Source organism: Pteronotus mesoamericanus, unplaced genomic scaffold (genome assembly GCF_021234165.1).
Source record: "Pteronotus mesoamericanus isolate MK-2021 breed Mesoamerican mustached bat unplaced genomic scaffold, CSHL_Meso_final contig_50, whole genome shotgun sequence".
NCBI lineage: Eukaryota > Metazoa > Chordata > Mammalia > Chiroptera > Mormoopidae > Pteronotus > Pteronotus mesoamericanus.
In genome coordinates, this window is record NW_026555186.1 from 25820260 (window position 1) to 25839879 (window position 19620).

Genomic DNA, 19620 nt, shown 5'->3' on the forward strand with positions numbered 1-19620 from the left:
GTTTTGTTTTAACCATATTTTATCACTTTCTGAAAGATTTGTGTTACTTTTTTCTCTAGGTTGCATGCAAGGCATGATTCCATACTTGCCTGAGCTCATTCCTCACCTTATTCAGTGCCTCTCGGATAAAAAGGCTCTTGTGCGTTCCATAACATGCTGGACTCTGAGCCGCTATGCACACTGGGTAGTCAGCCAGCCCCCAGACACGTACCTGAAGCCATTAATGACAGAATTGCTAAAGCGTATCCTGGATAGCAACAAGAGAGTACAAGAAGCTGCCTGCAGGTGGGACAGATTCATAACAATATGTTCATTGTATGGGAAAGGAGTGGGTATTTCAATGAGAAACTTAATTTTCACCCTTGTGATGGAATATTGGTATTAAACCGTTAACGGGCTTTTTATTATCTGTAGCTTTCACCTTATGATTTTGTAAATCCAAAAGTAACTGACTAAACATCAGCCTTTGCTATTTCTTAAGTTTTTTGTTTTCTCAGTGGCTATGATAACAGATGTATCTTTTACCCTAATTCGCACAGGCATCTAGAGTGGTGAGGAGAAAGGCCCTGCTCTTGAACCAATAGCATAGGTAGAGCAGATTCACATTAGTCTACAGGCTAACTACGATAACTCCACAGAAAGTTCCACAACGACCTGTTGCCTGTCACTTAGTGTATCTACTTAAGTAGCTGTTCTGTCCGTTTAAGTTTGGGGCTATTTTGTTTTTATATCAGACCAGCAGTTGCAGTTTCATTGCTACAAGCATTCTAGGTTTTGGAACAAGAGGAAAAGCAGAGTTGGACTTTGCCATATCTGAAGCAAAAACATCTGGAAGTTTTTAATACTTAATAACATGAAAGTTTAGTTCTTAATAACATGGAAAATGCACTAAATTTTTTTTCAGTGGGGGCAGGATACAGATTATATTTGATTTCTTGTCGCTTATTTATTTGGCACCTTTTTTTTTAGCTCTCTACTAATGGTTAGGCATAGTCTAAATGTGGGGCTCACATTCTTGCCGTCTTGAAACTTACAGTCTAATAGGGAGTACTAAACAACTATATAGTTTATGGCAAGTGCTGTGAGGTTCACACTGCTAATGAACAGGACTTTCATTAACAGAGGGCTTAAGCCTGACTTGGTAGAACAGAATATAATACAAACTTTAATTTAAGAAATAAAGAGCCAGGACAAATTTAGATCTAAATTGAAGTCATTACATTAAGACTCTGGAGATTTTTTTCCTTCCTTGCACATTTGTTCTAACAGATTAGCCATCTATAAGCAAGTATTTTGCACTCAACATAGTGTAGGGCTGAAACATTTTTTAACCTTGTTGAGGAATAATTAACAAATACTGCATATATTTGATGTATACAACATGATTTGATATACATTGTAGAACGATTACCAAAATCAAGAAAACACGTTCATTATCTCATATAGGTAACTTTTTCATGATGACAATGCTTGACATCTCTCAGCAACTTTCAAGTGTGCAGTACATATTTTTTGTTCATTTGTATTTTATAAATGAAAGTTTATTTAGAAAGTTAAAACAGTCGAAGTGTTTTAAATATGTTTGTCATTTTGTGACCCTTGGTATGCATCTGAAAGAAAAAGTGTAAGAGTTTAACAGTTTTAATTCTAATTTTATTATTCTGGAACAAGCACTAGAATATAATTTCCTGACAATGTGACATCATTTTGTTCATCGCTGTGTCCTAACACTCAGTGACTAAATAAATAGTAAACACCAAATAAGTTTGTTGAATGAATAAATACAAGAACCAACAAATTTTAGTTTCAGGTTTTAGCTTTGTAGTTAAATAGATGTCCATAGGTGACTGTCTCTTTGAAAGAGGTAATAAGGAATGGGAAGGAAATAATAAGTATCTGGTGTGATGCAGTAAGGAGATAGGCATGTAAAGTAGAAATAGATACTCTTTAAACTAAAGACTTAGTTTCCTATCTCTTATTATAAACTATTCCTTCTCTACAACACTATTCTCTTTTTAATTACAGTGCCTTTGCTACCCTAGAAGAGGAGGCTTGTACAGAACTTGTTCCTTACCTTGCTTATATACTTGATACTTTGGTCTTTGCATTTAGTAAATACCAACATAAGAACTTGCTCATTCTTTATGATGCCATAGGAACATTAGCAGATTCAGTAGGACATCATTTAAACAAACCAGTAAGTACTATTACGGAAAAAGAAAATACGTAGCATGGTTACAATCAATAGGTTAACATGTATTTGGAAATTAAAATGTTTTGGGAGATATCAACACTTAGTGTTTACTACTTTAAGAAGGCAGCAAATATATTAACCTTTTAAGTAGTATTTAAAAAAATATGTACTTGGTATGGTAATTGCATAACACTTTGTAAAGAAAAGGGGTAAAAGGTTATATACTCTAAAGTTTTTATAACTTTTAATTTCAAGGGTTTGTCTTTTTTTTTTTAATATATCTACCACTTTATCAACACTGTAACTTTAGAGTAACCAATCTAGGCATCTCTTTTCTCACTGGGACTTACAACTATGGGGAATACACTAGATAAAACAATTAGAAATTGGGGTAATAGGTTAAAGATGCTAAATAATGGTAGAGAAGAAGTGTGAGTAGGGAGCCAAACTCTTTTTGCTAGTAGTGTTCAGAGTAGAAGAGGATGGGGTTGGATTTGTGATGATAGAATTTTAATGTAATTCAAAATTCTCTGCTGAAAAATAGATTTTGTTTATGAATGCTATATGGAAAGTCTTAAGAAATTGTTTGTTTATAAGTTATACTTAAAACTTAATGCAAGACACTTAGTTTATGGGTTTGCTTTGTGATATTGGTTGGTTTGGTTTTGCTGGGAGGGGGGGGATGTTTTCCTGAATGTCTTAGATTAGACCTTTTAGCATCAGTGCCCCTTGTTCACATTATTACACTTAATGATTTTATGGGTTATTTAGTATAAATAAGGACACTTAAATGATTATGAATCTTTTCTACAAATGCCTTTACGGTAAAACTGTCATTTGTAACATACTGTACAACTGGAATCATATTACATGTTACAGGCCCCAGAACTAAAAAATTCAGTCACTAGAGAGTAAAACTATATGAATCATCCCTGGTTGTGATCAAGTAATTTTTATATATTTGTATAAATTTTGTTTCAAAAAAGGATGTAAAGTGATTTAAAAATAGAACGAAATTGTATAAATTAAAAAGATAGGCAAAATAAATAAAAATGTTAATGGTGCAAAGAAAGAGTCTTAAAATACATTCTGTAATGATTTTACACAATTACTCTAAATGGATTTTAATTTTCATAGACTCAAAGTGGACTTGTTTACATGTAATAGTGGAGCTTTATGTGTTTTTCATCATTGTAAATAGGAATATATTCAGATGCTAATGCCTCCACTGATTCAGAAATGGAACATGCTAAAGGATGAAGATAAAGATCTCTTCCCTTTACTTGAGGTATGCTGTATGTTTTCTAACCTGCTTTGGTTAATTGATAATAAACTTCGGAGATCTTTTTACATCATATCTACCTATCTCTACTTAATCATATTTCTTGATAGAGGAATATTGCTAAACTATAATTAATACACAGTTGGCCCTTGAATAACACAGGTTTGAACTGTGAGGGTCCACTTACACACAATTTTTTTTTTTCCCATAAAATGCCTGTACTGTTTTTGATTCACATTTGGAAGTCTGTGTATGTGGAAGGGTGCCTAGCCCTAGATACATTGATCTGCCCCATTTTATATAAGGAACTTGAGCATCCCAGGATTTTGATACTCTTGGATGTGTCCTGGAACCAATCTTTTGCAAATACCAAGAGACAACTTAAGTTTGGAGGGTGGGGTGAGGGGCGGGTCAAAAGTTATATGCAGATACTCAACTGCCAGGGGGTTGGTGCGCCTAACCCCCACATAGTTCAAAGTCAACTATAGTTTAAATTTTGTCCATATATATATATATGTATATATATAAGGCACATGTACTCAACACATAGGTGAAAGCATTGGGACTCGATGCTAATAAGGAGAGACTTCCCTTTATTCCCTTTATGTCTAGTTTGAAATTTTATTCTACGTGTACTAAGTACTTTTTTAAACCAAAAAGAAATTTTATGTGATATTTAAATAACTGAACACACTGTCAGATGTGGTACCTTAAACTAAATGGCTGCATTGGCAGAGCCAGTTCAGTCATTGTCATTCTTGTTCCCCTGTCATTTCAGGGGTCACCACTTCTGCCGTGGATTGTCCCTAGCCAGAAAAGTAAAAACTTCTGTGACCAAGAAAATGGCTAATTCTAGGCCCAACGACATAAGAAGAATTATTATGGCTAAATACATTTCTTGTCAGGCAGGGGCGCAGAATGTGCCCAGTAAAGCCCACCTACATCACTGACCAGAACGGGAGGGTAAATTAACATATCTCTTATATTTGAGGGAATGAGAAAAGGAATACGTACACTTAACCTGTTCTTGAAAGATAACATTCATTATGGAAACTTCTTAAAAATATTTTTGTGAGGAAACCTCCCCTGACCAGTGGCAAACTTAACAGCAGTGAGTGGTGTCCAGAAGAGAGATTTGAAAAGAAACCTGCTGCTGTAGACTAGTAGAGCAGAAATAACCAGGATCTTAACTAGTACACTTAAAAGCATTTGCTGTCGTGTTAGCCATCCCCAGAAATTTCACACACACGCTTTATCTTTTCTAGTGCCTATCTTCAGTTGCCACAGCCCTGCAGTCTGGCTTCCTTCCATACTGTGAACCTGTGTATCAGCGATGTGTAAACCTAGTACAGAAGACTCTTGCACAAGCCATGGTATTTAAAAAAAAAAATTTTGTATCTCTCCCTCCTTGGCATCTTAAGCAGTTTCCTAAGGATAGGCATGATGTATACAAACTGTTTCAATAATTGATTGAAAGTAAGTTTTCAAAAAAAAACAAACTCTATCTGATTTCAGCTGAACAATGCTCAACCAGATCAATATGAGGCTCCAGATAAAGACTTCATGATAGTGGCTCTTGATTTACTCAGTGGCCTGGCTGAAGGACTTGGAGGCAACATTGAACAGCTAGTGGCCCGAAGTAACATTCTAACACTAATGTATCAGTGCATGCAGGTGAGACTGGTTCAATTAAAACGAATTGAAACCTGGTTCTCTGGGTCACATTGGGGTTAAATTCTTCTTATTTCTTATAGGATAAAATGCCAGAAGTTCGACAGAGCTCCTTCGCCCTCTTAGGTGATCTGACAAAAGCTTGCTTTCAGCATGTTAAGCCTTGTATAGGTATGAATATTTTCTACTGCTATGATATGATTTTTAACATCAGCTATATTTTTTATTATCGAAATGTGATTTTGTAGAATCCCAACATTTATAAATATATGTTGGACTGGTTCAAGATGCTCTGATTGAAGCAGGCGGGATAGGAACTGCTGTTCTTTGTTCCCTTGAACTCACTGTATAGTCAGCAGCTTGTTAGGCAGTCATGTGACTGGAGAAGAGTTGGAAAAGCATTAATTTAGAGTAAAGTACATGCCTGCCTTTGGAGCTTTGGTATACTATATGCATAGTTCATGGATACTTTTTGAATAGGGGTTTTTGTTTTCTATAAGTGGAGGTACCCAGAAATAATAAGTTTTCTCATGATAAAGCAAAATATTTTTTCAGATATCATAAAAAACTTCTCAAACAGTTTACCTAAAAAGTAAATGATTTATTTCTGCGTTAATAGCATAGCATTTGTCTTAACCTTCTATGAGGATAGTAAGGGATTCCTTGAATAATGTAACCTGAATTGCTCTGAAACCTGTGGATTAAATGGGATTTTGGGGTTTTTTCCCCATTTCTATATTCTGTCATTTTGGATGATAGTTGTTTATACATGATTTAATGGACCTTGGTTTAAGACATAGACCTAGAAAGGTTTTTTTGTTTTGTTTTTTAAGATTTTATTTATTTTTTGCAGGGGAAAGGGAGGGAGAGAAACATCGATGCACAAGAGAAACATTGATTGGTTTGCAGGGCGATGCCCAATTCACTGAGCCATACCAAAGTTTTTTCATTTGATACAGTTGTGCTTTGGGGTTTTACTTTACCAGGTTTATTGAGATATAAATGACATACAACATTCTGTAAGTTTAAGGTATACAACATAATGATTTGCTATGTTTTACACCTTATTTGTGAAATGATTACCACGTTTAGTTACCATCCATCCCCTTACAGAGTTACAAAGATTGTTTTTCCTTGTGATAAGAACTTTTAAGGTCTACTGTCTTAGCAACTTGAAAACAGACAATACAGAATTGTTAACTATATTTGTCATGTCATATATTAGATCCCCAAAACTTACTCTTCACCCAATTCCCAGTTGTACTTTTGAATAATAACAGTATTTCTGAACTTTGAGTAATAATATTAGTTATGATTTATTAAAATAAGTTACCAAGTTCAAGCCTAACTGCTATAAATGAAAGGTTGATGAATTCTTGTTTTACAAGATCTTATCAATCATGCGTCCCTTCTTTAGAAGTTACACACTATCTAGTTTTCTTTTTTTTTATGTTATCAACCATGATGATTTTCTAGATTACTGATTCTCAACTAGGGCCATTTTTTGTTCAGCTGCCTCCCATTTTGTTTAACACTGGGGATGTGTTACTGCTTGGTATGTAGTGCATAAAGGCAAAGGATGTTGTTTAACATCCTACAATACATGCAACAGACACCCACAGCCACACACCCTCCCCCCCGGCCCCGCAAGAATAAGCTGGCCCAAAGTATCAGTATTGCTAAAATTGAGAAGTCCTGGTTTTAGATCCACTAATTAAGGGCTTTTAAAAATGCTGTTCTATGCCCTGGCTGATGGGGCTCAGTGGATTGAGCACCGGCCTGCAAACCCAAAGGCTTGGGTTTCAGGCCAGGTCCCCAGTAGGGGGCATGGGAGAGGCAACCACACATTGATATTTCTTTCCCTCTCTTTCTCCCTCCATTCCCCCCTCTAAAAATAAATAAATCATCTTTTTAAAAAATTGTTATTCTAGTTCTTCCTTTAATAGTGAAAATACATATATAGAGACATTTTCCTATCAAATTATTTTCCTAAGGTATACATCATATAAGAGAGACAGGATAATTGCTTCATATTTTTTTCTCTACCAGTTTTCAAAATAATGATTCCTAGCATCCTCCACAGTATCTATTTTATGTTTCAGAGTTTAGTTTTTGTTTAGTGTTTGTTTTTTAAGTGTCAGTATGAGCTTAGTGATACTCAAATTGTCCTCCCTGTAGACATCGGGAGCTGAAATTGGCTTTTGAGTTTTGTCTGGTAAAACAAAATAGTACAGGTTTGTTTGGTACATTTCCTGCCCTTAACCTACAATGAAACATTTCTCTAAGAGCCCTTCTTCCTTTTAAGTGGAAAATGAAATACAGAGGCCACAATCTGAGCACTAGGGTAAAGGTTATTTTAAAAACCAAAATTACTGATTTTTTAAAACTTTGCTTGTGGAAAACTAGCTTTGAAGAAGCTTTGGTGTATCGAACTTTCCTTACTTCTGAGTTTTCTCAGTCTGATGACAAGAGAGTGCTCTCACCAACTCTTTTTAATGACATCTGAAATATAACCAAAACTTAATGTTTTCTGGTCCACTTCATATGAAAGTTCAGATATTGACTCTTTTGGTTGCTTAAGATAAATATTTACCAACACCTTTAAAATACTGCTATTTCTTGCCTGCGATTCAGTTTCCACCTAGTAGATTTCTTTAAAGCACAATACACTGCTGTTGATAAGTTTACTACATAGTTTTTAAAACATTTTTTTTCTAGCTGATTTCATGCCAATATTGGGAACCAACCTAAATCCAGAGTTCATTTCAGTCTGCAATAATGCCACATGGGCAATTGGAGAAATCTCCATTCAAATGGGTAAGATTTTTTTTTTTTCTTTAAAAGTGTAAATTTTTAGTTGCCTTTATTTTTGTAATGGTCTTTTTTGTATTTTGTTTTTAAATTTAAGTGAGTTTTATATATTTAGAAATAGCTTATGTCACTGTTAATAAAGGGAGCAAAACTACTGTTTTAACATTTAAATTTTTCTTTTTTTCTCTTTTGGGGATGATCTAGGTATAGAGATGCAGCCTTATATTCCTATGGTGTTGCACCAGCTTGTAGAAATCATTAACAGACCCAACACACCAAAGACGTTGTTAGAGAATACAGGTACCATATGACTGAACTGTTTTGGTGGAGAGAAAATTACTTGCCTTTTAATTTTAAATTAAGATGCGCAGAGAAACCAAAGCTAGCTTTAGAAACCTAGTTTATTATTAACAGCTATTTCAGATCTCTGTTAGTGAAATGTACTGTTTTAGTTGCATTCCATAACACTTTTCTCCCCTATTGTGTTCCAATATGTCTTAAAATGGACCCCAGCTTAAAAACTATGAAACAATATGAATTTTACTTTTAACATTAATTCAGAGAGTAACTGGGAACTGGGGAGGAATGATTTTTCTCTTTTACTCTGTAAAAATGTGGCCTAAAGTAGATTGCAATGTAGTGACTAATGGGCTTACAATGGCACATATACATATGTATTTTCTATTTTGTTGTATACTTTCCTTCAAATTGGGAACTTAAGCAGTACCTTGTGGGATTTTTATTCAGGAGGCTTGTTTCTCTTTTGCATTTATTGAGAGCATGTTTATATTAAAGAGTACCTTCCATACTATAGAACACATTTCAGGATGATTTCTTTCCACCTTCTTTGACTTTTCCTAATAATAATAAAAGGTAAATTTTATTTTCTGTCAGACACATCTCTGTGCACTAAGACAATTACAGTAAAATATTCATAGGCTTTGAGGGTCTTACCAAATCCTAGACAAAGATTAAAATAAGGTTTTCTAGATAAGAAAATTTGTTTACAAGGGCATTTTAATTATGAGAAGTTTATTATACCCAATATTATTAAAGTTGATATGTTTATTGGTATGGAAGGAAATCTTTTAATTATGAAACAGTTATATGGCTGTTTGGCTGTATGGGTACTGTTTATATCAGAAAGTGAATTAGATTTTCTTGCTGAAAAGTACAAAAATCTCTGTAGGATGGTTATGAAATCTTGTCAGGTTTTTATCTCTTTAGAATGCAGTACCTATACATGACATTCAGATTTGGAACACTTGCCGTTATAAAATTACTGTTGAACCTAAAGAAACTTCCTATTTATTTTTAAATGTGAATGCATAACTGCAAATAAATGTTGAGTGTAATGTATATTAAAGTTTCTTGTGGGATATCAGCTGGTGAATCTGTGATAGTTCCTTTAACAAATTGGCTTTATAAGATTATATTCTTAAGTATGATTCTACCCTAAGTAAATCAAAAGGTAGTTGGTAATAGCCTTCAAATGGACTCATTGAATTGATGTGATTAAGCGGCACACTTGGCATTCAGTGGATTACTCTTAATACAAGTGGCTGCAGAAAATATTTTCTTTATTCCTTACCCAAAAGCAGGAGATAATTACTAGGTAAAGTCATCGTCAGTGGCTAATATTTATAGATTTTAGCAACTTAATTACCATTATCTTAATATTTCATGAAGCCAATTCTTTAGTGTATGCAGTTACTTGCTTTTTCCCTAATTAGTATATCCTACACTGAACTTTTTCAATGGACCATCATCTGCTTTATTGCATGTTTCATTGGATTGTTCATACTTGCCTGTTTAATGAGAATGTTGCGTAGTTTGTGTCTTTTGAACATAGGTTTTCTTTCTCTTGCTTCATATGAATCTGCTGGATTTTAGTATTATCTGTGTAGTTTGCTTCAAGTAATCCTTAAACATTTTTCTTTACCCCCCCACCCTTTTTTTATGAAAGGTTAACCTGTAAGTTTTTGAGAGAACACCATTAAAGCACTTCATGGTTTGTTTTCTGTTTGTATTTTTTTTCCCGTTGTGTATAAATGTATTTATATGTATGTACCTTTGAATTGCAGAATGCAGTTCTGAGTGGCACTTGTTTTATCCCTTTTAAGTTGAAGGACTTCCTGAATTTTGATGATGAATATATGTTTGATTAATTCCCATTTTACGTAGAATATTAGCATGTAATCAGTACAGTGTTTATTTTGTGCTATGCCTTTTATAGCAAGGACAGAATATTTGTTCCTTTGGTCCTATATCACATGTCATTACAGTGGACTGTCTGAATTTCTTTTATGTCAAATATGGTATGAAATTAGCAATTTTTGAATCCATTCAGTGTGTACCATAACGCCTAAAATTTGACAGTTGATTTTGATAACAGGCAACAAATAGTCCACTGCTTTGTTTTGGAAATGTTAACAAACAAAAAGACTTCACCAAAATTTGGATTAAATTTCTAGATGATTTTCAAAGAATAGAAATAACTTATAAAAACAGATGTGGAGAAGTGATAAAGAAATTTTAACTGTTGTAACTGAGAAGTGTGTTTGATAGACAATTCAGAAATGTAATCATTCGCATTTACTAGTATTTCTTGGGGGAAAAACATAGATTTCATTATTAAATTCTGAAATTTCAACCGTCTTTGAAGAATGTCTAAATCATCCATTTAATCGCTCACCTTTTTATTAAAAAAGTATGCTATATTGACACTTCATTGAGCGAGAAAAGCAATTCATCATGGTTTTTGGTGTTCTCTCAATCTTTAAAGTTTTTTTAATTCCTTTTGTTTTTCCTTTTTCAAGAGTATGCCATATATGTTGCTGCCCCTTATTTTAGGGGGTGGTAATAAACAGCACTGGTGAAATCTTATGTTTATTATCATACACAAATTCTGTTGGTTTCTGTTTCTGAGTTATTTGTTGTTTTTTCTTTATTTTTTCTCCTTCCCCCTCATTTGCTCATGTCTTGGTTGGCGTTTGGTGGTGTATAACCGTGATTGCGTTACCTTAGCAATAACAATTGGTCGTCTTGGTTACGTTTGTCCTCAAGAGGTGGCCCCCATGCTACAGCAGTTTATAAGACCCTGGTGTGTATTATTCAATCTTTTTTTTTAATTCATTTTTCTTCACTCTTTCTTTCTCTTTCTATCTCACTTTTAGATATATTTTCAGTTGGTTACAAAAATCACAATCCTTAATCATTGCCAACCATGTGACTAATCTTGTCCTATCAGGTTTGTGAGGTTTTTCAGTAGCATCGTCATGTATATTTATTTTATGTTGTGGCTAACGACTAATTGATGCATGGGATAAGATTGTCACATGCTTGCTGTGTTACAAAGCTTGATTTTATATATATAAAGCATTTAAATATCCACCAGTAAGATAAAAATGCATGCAAATTCTATAAATTTAGGTTTTTGCATTGTCCTTTCTTAGAATTAATTTGAAAACTTGGATTGCATTAAGAAATACATGTTTAAATTTGTTATGTATAACAATTTTATTTCCTTGTTAATATAAAAATTAAACATCTACACCATAAAAGTTCTAAAATAATAGTTTATATTGTGGCAGTATATCCTATATTCTGCTTCTTTCAATTGATAATCTTTCAAGTCATTTTTAGTAGTGTTTAATGGAATACAAGTCATAATGCAGTTTTTTTAATTGGTAATTTACTCTTGGCTAAAGCTCATTAATAGTTTAAATGGGAGATTAAAATCAGTTGTCCATTTCAGAGACACAATCTGTTTAATAAGAAAATGTGAATATCAAAGCTTTCGTTATTTGGGATTAGAAGGGCCCACATATAGGAAGTGTGAGAAGCTTAAGCTTCATGAAAATTCTTTGAGTATAAACATTACGCTGTGGTGCTTATTCCATTAAATACTGTCCATTAGTATTGTAATTGAATCTGCTTCTTACTTAAATGCTAAACTTCATTCTATAATTTAATAGGTGCACCTCTCTGAGAAACATAAGGGACAATGAGGAAAAGGATTCAGCATTTCGTGGCATTTGTACCATGATCAGTGTGAATCCCAGTGGAGTAATCCAAGTAAGACCTTCACAAGACTTTGTTCTTAATTTTTAATGTTCTAAATAATGAAGTTTTGAAAGGGAGCGATGTTTTAATACTTTTTATTAAAATACTACATATATTACATATTTCTTTCAAAGATCCTAAAACAAATTATATATTTAAAATGTGGTATTTTCCTAATACCTTGAAATGACAATGCATGTTTTCTTTTTCCTAAATCTTTTTTGTCATGAAATGTAGTAGTATAGGAGGTATAGTGGTATAGGGAGATACAGTTGGATTCTTGTATTGAATTAAGCCAACACTTCTTTCATTCACATTTAGACCTCATTTATTTACTTTGTATGTTTCCCATCCCTGAATATCAGTTTGTTGAGTTTGAGGAGATCTACACTTACCAGAGTGACCAAATAATAGGACACTTTTTCTGTTACTTGGAATCAAACTTATAAAATCAGTACTGAATAAAGTAGAATACTGAACCAGCCATTGAAACTGCTCTAATTTTGAGAGCTTGTAATTTATTTATGCTTATTTTGTTTTTGTTTCCTGTCTTAGTTCTTACTATATTTAGAAAATTTTGGCATTTAAAAATTCTTTGGCTATAGTATCAAGCATGAGTCTGATCAAACCTCTGGATTCAACTGCCAATTTGTATCACACAAAACAGAAACATATTGATTGATACCATGTATATGATCAACAAAATATAGCTCCCAGTTGAAAAAGCCCCAGGTTCCTCAACAGATAAATTTTAAAGGGGGAAAATATAGGCAGGGTTTTCAAGAAAATGGCCTTCCACTTCAAAGAGATGGGTGCTTTGACCATTTTTGAATTGAGACCTTTTGCCCTTTCCCGCCTGGTAATACTGTGGTGTTTAATTCAGATTTAGCATCACCAGATTTTAAATTTTAGATTAATGTAGGTGCTAGGCATTGAAAACTTACAAATTAGAACTGGAAAAAATGTTTTGACTAATTTCACATTTGTAAAACATTAATAAGTTACTATTAAAATAAGCTAATACTATCTTTAGGAATGATCCCTAGCTGCAAAACAACCTCCTGGCATTGAGGGGTCCCCCCCCAATATTTAAGAACTTTGTGTCACCCTAAATGTGTTTTAGAGGTGTCATATGATTTGTACCATGTTAAAAAGGAGCATTTTCCCACCGGGATTTTAGTTACCTTTTTTTGAGTTAGAATTTGATATAACATGTATATACGGTCATGGAGATCACTACTAACTTAAGAATTAGTAGAAATTTCTACATTTTACATATATATGTGGGTATGGTTAAAAGAAAATGTCTTAAGGTTTTTTCATTTAAATTTTTAATTAAAAATTCTAGAAGCGTGTATGTATATTTAAATTTTTAACACACTTTACTATTTAAAAGACATAATTTGAATAAACCATGAACTTTAGGTACCTGGCATTTTATTTGCTTCAATACGTGTTTTCTACATACACTTTAGTATTAATAAAGTTTGAAATTACTGAGATTTTCTGAATTTACTGGTAAAATTTAAAGTAGTTGACATGTCAGGACATCAGCCATATTTTGAATTTTTTCAGTATGATAGTCTCTATGTAAAAGTACTTCAATGAAATATTTAAAGCATATACCTTTTGTCACTTTGTTCTTAATAATCAGAATAACCTGATAATCTTTTAAGCATTTCTCTGAGCATTAGGTTTTTTATTCTTTTTGTTTGAGTTGGGTTGGGTCAGGTATTATTTGTCGGTACATAATTAGTTTTTGAAACTTTGGTCATGTCATTTAAGTGTCTATCTGAAGATGGATCTTGAAGTTTAGATCTAGTAATTCCTATACTTCAAATCAGGCTTATTTGGTGTATACTTTTAACTAACTATTAGATTACTCAGAACTGTAAGATTATTGGGTTTATATAATTCTTTAATCTGATAAATGAGGGCTTTTTAAAAAAAATTATTTTTAGAGGGAAGAGAGGAGAGAAACACTGATGTTCAAGAGATCAGTTGCCTCTTGCACATCCCCTACTGGAGACCTGGCCTGCAGCCCAGGCATGAGCCCTGACTAGGAATCACACCAGCAACCTTTTGGTTTGCAGGCCAGCACTCAGTCCACTGAGCCACACCAGCCAGGGCTGAAGGCTTTTTTGATTGCTCATTTGGTAGTTTCAGTCCATTGCTGATGTTAAACACTTACTGGATGGGTTTTGTTTTATGATATAAAATAAAACACAAAAGAGCATTAAATACAAACTGAATTAGCAGAGGTTTATTCATGATGGAGGTAATAAGGACAGCCCTTAAGTAATTGCTTACAATTTTTATGATCATAGTTGACTTTTTCTTTCTTTCTTTTTTTTTTTTTTAGCTAGGATTCTATCATGATATATATTCTGAAGTTTATATTTTTTCATGTGCTTGACAAATATAAATCAATCTAAAATGTATTTCTTGCTTGTTATAGGATTTTATATTTTTTTGTGATGCTGTTGCATCATGGATTAACCCAAAAGATGATCTGAGAGACATGTTCTGTAAGGTAACTAAAAAGGCTTTATTTATGATACTCATCTTGGGATTGTTACTGTCCTAGTTGAAAAGTTTAAGTTATTTTTATATTTCATATGAAACTAGCTCTTCAAATCAATATTGGTAGACTATATAACCTACAACCTTTGTTCTCAATTAAAAAAAGTTGGCTTGATCTTTCTTTAATATATAATGACTCTATTAGTAGAGAATACACTTTGAAAATATTTTCTCAAGCTGGACCAATGATACAAGTGGTTCCATTATCCCCCCTATGCAAATTAGCATACATATTTTCAAAGACAGCTGACTGGGATTTAGAATGTACTATAAACTGTTGAACTAAGTAAATCTAAGTGGTCTCCACAGAGATAAAACCTATATAGTTATTTTAGTTGTGTCCCCCTTTTGATTAACTTTAGTTGGCACTCAACCATAACAGTAAGATGTAAAAATACTGTTACACATTCGAATCACCTAATAATAAAATTAGTGACCTATGGTCCCAGCCAGAAAGCCAAAGCTTTGTATATTTCCAATTGAAAAACTTAGTATGGCATAGCCATTTTATTCCTTGGGTAGATTATATACTTTTTTTGTTTGTTTTTCATAAGTATAATGTCAGAGATTGCATAGTGAACATCTGTTACTAAGAAACTTGCTCAGTTCTAAACTTCTCAAAACAGAGTTTAGGATGCTCGGTGAGATGTTTTTAGGCAAGACATGGAATAGTGTAGAATCCAACAAAGTTTGAGGATTACTGCTTTAAAATGAGTAAAATGTTAGAATAATAAAATCAAGTGTTTGATTTCCAAAGCTATGAAGATACGAGTTTTTATCTTTTGTTATTGATAAATTAATCTATAGCCTTACCACCATGAACACACCCAGTCTCATCTGATAAATTAATGATTTTTTTTCTTTTTCTTTTTTTTTTTTTATCTTTGCAGATCCTTCATGGATTTAAAAATCAAGTTGGGGATGAAAATTGGAGGCGTTTCTCTGACCAGTTTCCGCCTCCCTTAAAAGAGCGTCTTGCAGCTTTTTATGGTGTTTAACCTCATACACTTAAGCTGCAGTCCCGTAATCAGGGGTAAGTTGTAAGAAGTTTGGGATTTTTGAGGATAAAGAAAATTAGGACTGCAGTCTAAACCTACCAAACAGAATAGAGCTATTTGTTTTCTACAGAGGTTGAATAAAACAATCTTATACTATATTGGACTTTAAATTTTAAATTAAGTAGAACTTTTTAGAGAACTATCAATGCATGGTTTCACTTTGAATCCTCAAGAGAAAGAAATCCAAACTGATATGCTAATTAGATTACTTAACATTGCTTCATCTACTCCCTTTTTTTTCCTTATAGGATATCACCACAGTAGAAATGGTGTAGTTTTAAAGCATGAGTTTAGTCTCTGATATATCAAGGACCTTCTGTGTAATAAGCTTTAGGGAAAACCCAAGTAGAATTAGAAGTGGGTTTTAGCTCAGTAGCTAAGAATATTTAGTATTTAGTCGTCAACATACATTTTTGTTGAGTACCTACCATGGGCCCAGCACTGTGTTTTAAAATGGGCAATGGAAAATTGCTTCGATTCGGGGTGACAGAGGGGTAAGTCCACTTGGACTCCTGTTCCTTGGTATTTTCTGTACTTCTTAAGTCAAACTAAGAATTCTGGTCTCTTATCCTCATTTCCTTTGATGAGTTCTTTTGAGGATTAAGTGCTGTAGTATATGTGATGCCAAAACTGCATATATTGCCTAACACACTAAGTTGGTTCAATAAATATTAAGAGCATAGACCAGTACAGTCAACCAGGGGTTGCGCTTCTTTAGATTTTAAGCATAGACTGAGACATATTTTACTGGAGGGCTAGAGAATATACTCAGTGTGTGTCCAGCAATTGTATAGCAAATTGAATTACCTTTTATGTTGTAGTTCTTGCTTGCTTCTAGTCTACTCTGAGCTAGGTTTTAAACCAGGAAAGATTTCAACATCCAAGTTACCTAATTAATCTAAGAAGACAGTAGAAATAGACTTATACTCTCTGGAATGTCTCAGAGCCCTTACTGTGTGTTGCCCCACTGTGGTCTTGAGTCCTCATGGCTGTCTTATGGCCTTAGCGTTTTGGAGAAGTGCTTGATTCTCTTATGGTAAATCACGAGAATGCGGTAGATGGCATTAAGGACCGAAAGATTCGACTGTGAGCTAAGTCTTGAGCACTTTCAGATTGATTAACTTCTGTGGTCTCTATTATATCACTACTTATGAATTAACTGTGGTGACCATGTTCTAAGACAAGCTATGTAGTAATTCTCAGTTTTCTAGTTAGAGATAAAAATGGATATTATCTTTTCCTGCCCTTTTTTGTATTTTTCCCTTTTTTCAGAGGCAGAGAAAAAGGTTTGCTTGTACTTCACAGATGGGCTAATTGCCCTCTGTGAATTCACATGAACCTTCAAGTAAATGTCCAAAGTTCAGCATGAGTGGGTACTAGAGTTTTGTTGTGAAACTTCCACTGTCAGGTACTAGTTACAGTCTCCCAGTAATCTGCCTTTATTTCTTGATGTTCTTTTCATCGTTAAAACTGCTACCAACGAGCCCTAGCCATCTGGCTTGGTTGGTTGGAGTGTCATCCTGTACACCAGAAAGGTTGCAGGTTAGGAAATGACTGAGTAAAATAGGGTGAGAAAGAACTATTAATTAGGAGCATCAAGAAGTCAAGTGTTAAAATTTATTTTCTGGTTTTTGCTGAATTTAGTGGACACGTTTAGTACCTTCTAAGCAAAAACATGAGACAAGCAAAAATAGTAATGCTCTTCGATTTCTTTTTTGATGGATTGGATTTTTGTTTGCTTTATATTGGGAATATTGGCAAAAAAAGGATGAGACGTAATTCTCACTAAAGAAAGTGCTATTTAATTATGAAGAAAGTAGGCCAACTTATTATGTAAGAAATAACTGGTTCTCATTGTAGTCCATTAGGCAAAAGGATGTGAAGAATTAAACTCATAGCATCCTGCAGGGCGCATTTTATCTATATTTCATCTATATAAAGTGCTATACACTTCTCTGCATGTCCCCAGCTTGGCATCACTTTTTTATACCTGACACAGGTGACAGTTGAGAGCAATAGGAGAAGAAAGCAACATGGTTATCATTGACTAGATGACCTTGGCCAGTTGAACCAATATCTCGTTTTCTTTAGGTAGAGATATAGTATTGTTACTTGATTGATTTTTGATCCACTGACTTTAAAAGAAAAACAATTGTTAAAGTATAAAATTGTTTTCTTTTCTTACAGGTCCTTCAGTCTTGGAGACTATGAGGGAGCCTCTGCACCCAGGGAAAATGTTACCCTTGACAGGGGGGAAGGGTAAACCAGTAGGGAATACAGTACAATCCCAACCCTACTGGGAGGGGCGGGAGGGAGGTGTTGCCGTCACTGTATTAAGTCGATGTTGGGAAACGTTTTAACATCTGGAGCCTTTGTGGGTGGAAATCTGTCTTCAATTACAACTCCGCACTGGATGTGAAGAAGCAAAAACTATTCAGTCTACTCACAAAACAGTACATTCTGGAATATTATGGGGAATTGTACCAAAACAAGAACCATATAAATGACGCATAGAGATAAAAGAGAGAGGAAAATTTCTATAGTGCACAATAAAGGAAACCTAAGAAAGGGGGTTACAAACAGTAAAGAAGCTTTTTTATTTTTAATTTAAAGGTTTGTTGGTTTTTTTTAATAAATTTTCCCACATGATGGGGACTTGTTTTTGCATGCTGATAAAGAACTACACAAACAAAGCTAATAGAATTAAAATCAGCTTGCCAACCCGTAGTAGAAGCAGGTTCTTGGAAGCAATTTAAGGTACCCCCCAAAAAGTTGGAAATAAAAAAGTCTAATTTAAACAAAGAAACACCCTGTGAAATGCCAAATGAGTCACTCCTTTTACCTTTGTGGGGTGGGCAGGGAGGGAGTAATAAATGGGGTTGGACATATCAAACTAAAGATGGAACTCTTGATTTTGCATTAAAACATTAATGTAGTGGATATAATTTGATGGTTGTACTTCATTAGATTTAATTTCTAGGCCAAGACGTTACTTTTAAAGTGCAGTTTAAGGTTCAGGCATGCATTCTGGCTCATAGTGACTGAAAGTAAATTAGTGGGAAAGTAAGTAGCATGCTTGCATCACGTAGAGTGAGACTGGTATTCATGGACCTCTGTTGCGCCAGTTTGTGTTGCAGTTTACCAATCCAATATAGCCCTGCATTTAAAATTCCTTTTTAAGATTTGTGGGTTTTATTTTTATTAAGAATATAGATATATAAAGTACTGTAGTTTACAGCTAGGCCTTGAGATATCTTATTAGGATCTGTTAGGAATAAGATTGATATTGTATTGTGTGTAACCTGCACAATGTGGAAAGCTGATATACCTGTGCAAAATCTTTGCCTCTGTGCTGTCAGTGTGATGTGCTTTCTGCATGGTTATATACTACTAGTGATTTTATCAAAACTTCTAAAACTTAAATTACATGGTAAAAGATCTGTAAGAGGCTGCATAAATGTTAGTTGGCACATAAAGACAATTGTAGAAGTTGAAGACATGATTGCTATATTTCAATGTTTATTCCCACTCAACATATTGCCTTCTAAGCTTTTTTTTTTTTTTTTTTTTGTTCAAAGCATGATCTTAAAGATGTGTTTTAAGTTAATGGATGTAATGCAGGGTTCCTACACTGTTTTGGCGCATGTTGGTGGCCCTCTGTGCCCTAGATATATGCACACAGGGTGCAAGTAAAAAGCTACAGAGTGAAAGTTGATTTGGATCCTCCTCATTTCATTTGTTTAGCTTTTCTGTTATTTTTCTCTACTTACATGTATTCCTGTGAATAAATCCTTGTTAAGTTAACCCTTTACTTTTCCTTCCATGTGTATTTTCTTATATACTGTGAATGTGAAATCCTAACTGGTACACTTGATCTTGTCTCCATATGAAAGTGCAAGTCTTTATTAATTTGGATTGCCTGAACAGTGTATCCCATGATGATGAAGGAAAATGGA

General features: G+C 33.9%; 1 protein-coding gene across 3 annotated transcripts in view; it reads left to right on the plus strand.

The window, feature by feature from the left end:
- Positions 1-18470, plus strand: part of TNPO1 (transportin 1) — an 86710-nt gene extending 68240 nt beyond the window's left edge. For 2 of the 3 annotated variants that reach the window (XM_054578485.1, XM_054578486.1), the window contains exons 13-25: positions 60-285; positions 2026-2197; positions 3396-3482; positions 4742-4849; positions 4992-5150; positions 5231-5318; positions 7866-7964; positions 8163-8258; positions 10986-11061; positions 11936-12035; positions 14482-14556; positions 15497-15639; positions 17852-18470. In XM_054578485.1, the coding sequence (XP_054434460.1) occupies positions 60-285; positions 2026-2197; positions 3396-3482; positions 4742-4849; positions 4992-5150; positions 5231-5318; positions 7866-7964; positions 8163-8258; positions 10986-11061; positions 11936-12035; positions 14482-14556; positions 15497-15604 (1394 nt within the window). In that variant the 3' untranslated portion in view covers positions 15605-15639; positions 17852-18470. Of the gene's footprint in view, positions 1-59; positions 286-2025; positions 2198-3395; positions 3483-4741; positions 4850-4991; positions 5151-5230; positions 5319-7865; positions 7965-8162; positions 8259-10985; positions 11062-11935; positions 12036-14481; positions 14557-15496; positions 15640-17851 lie in introns of those variants that run through there. The other variant, XR_008529545.1, reaches the window with a different exon arrangement.
- Positions 18471-19620: the final 1150 nt, after the last annotated feature.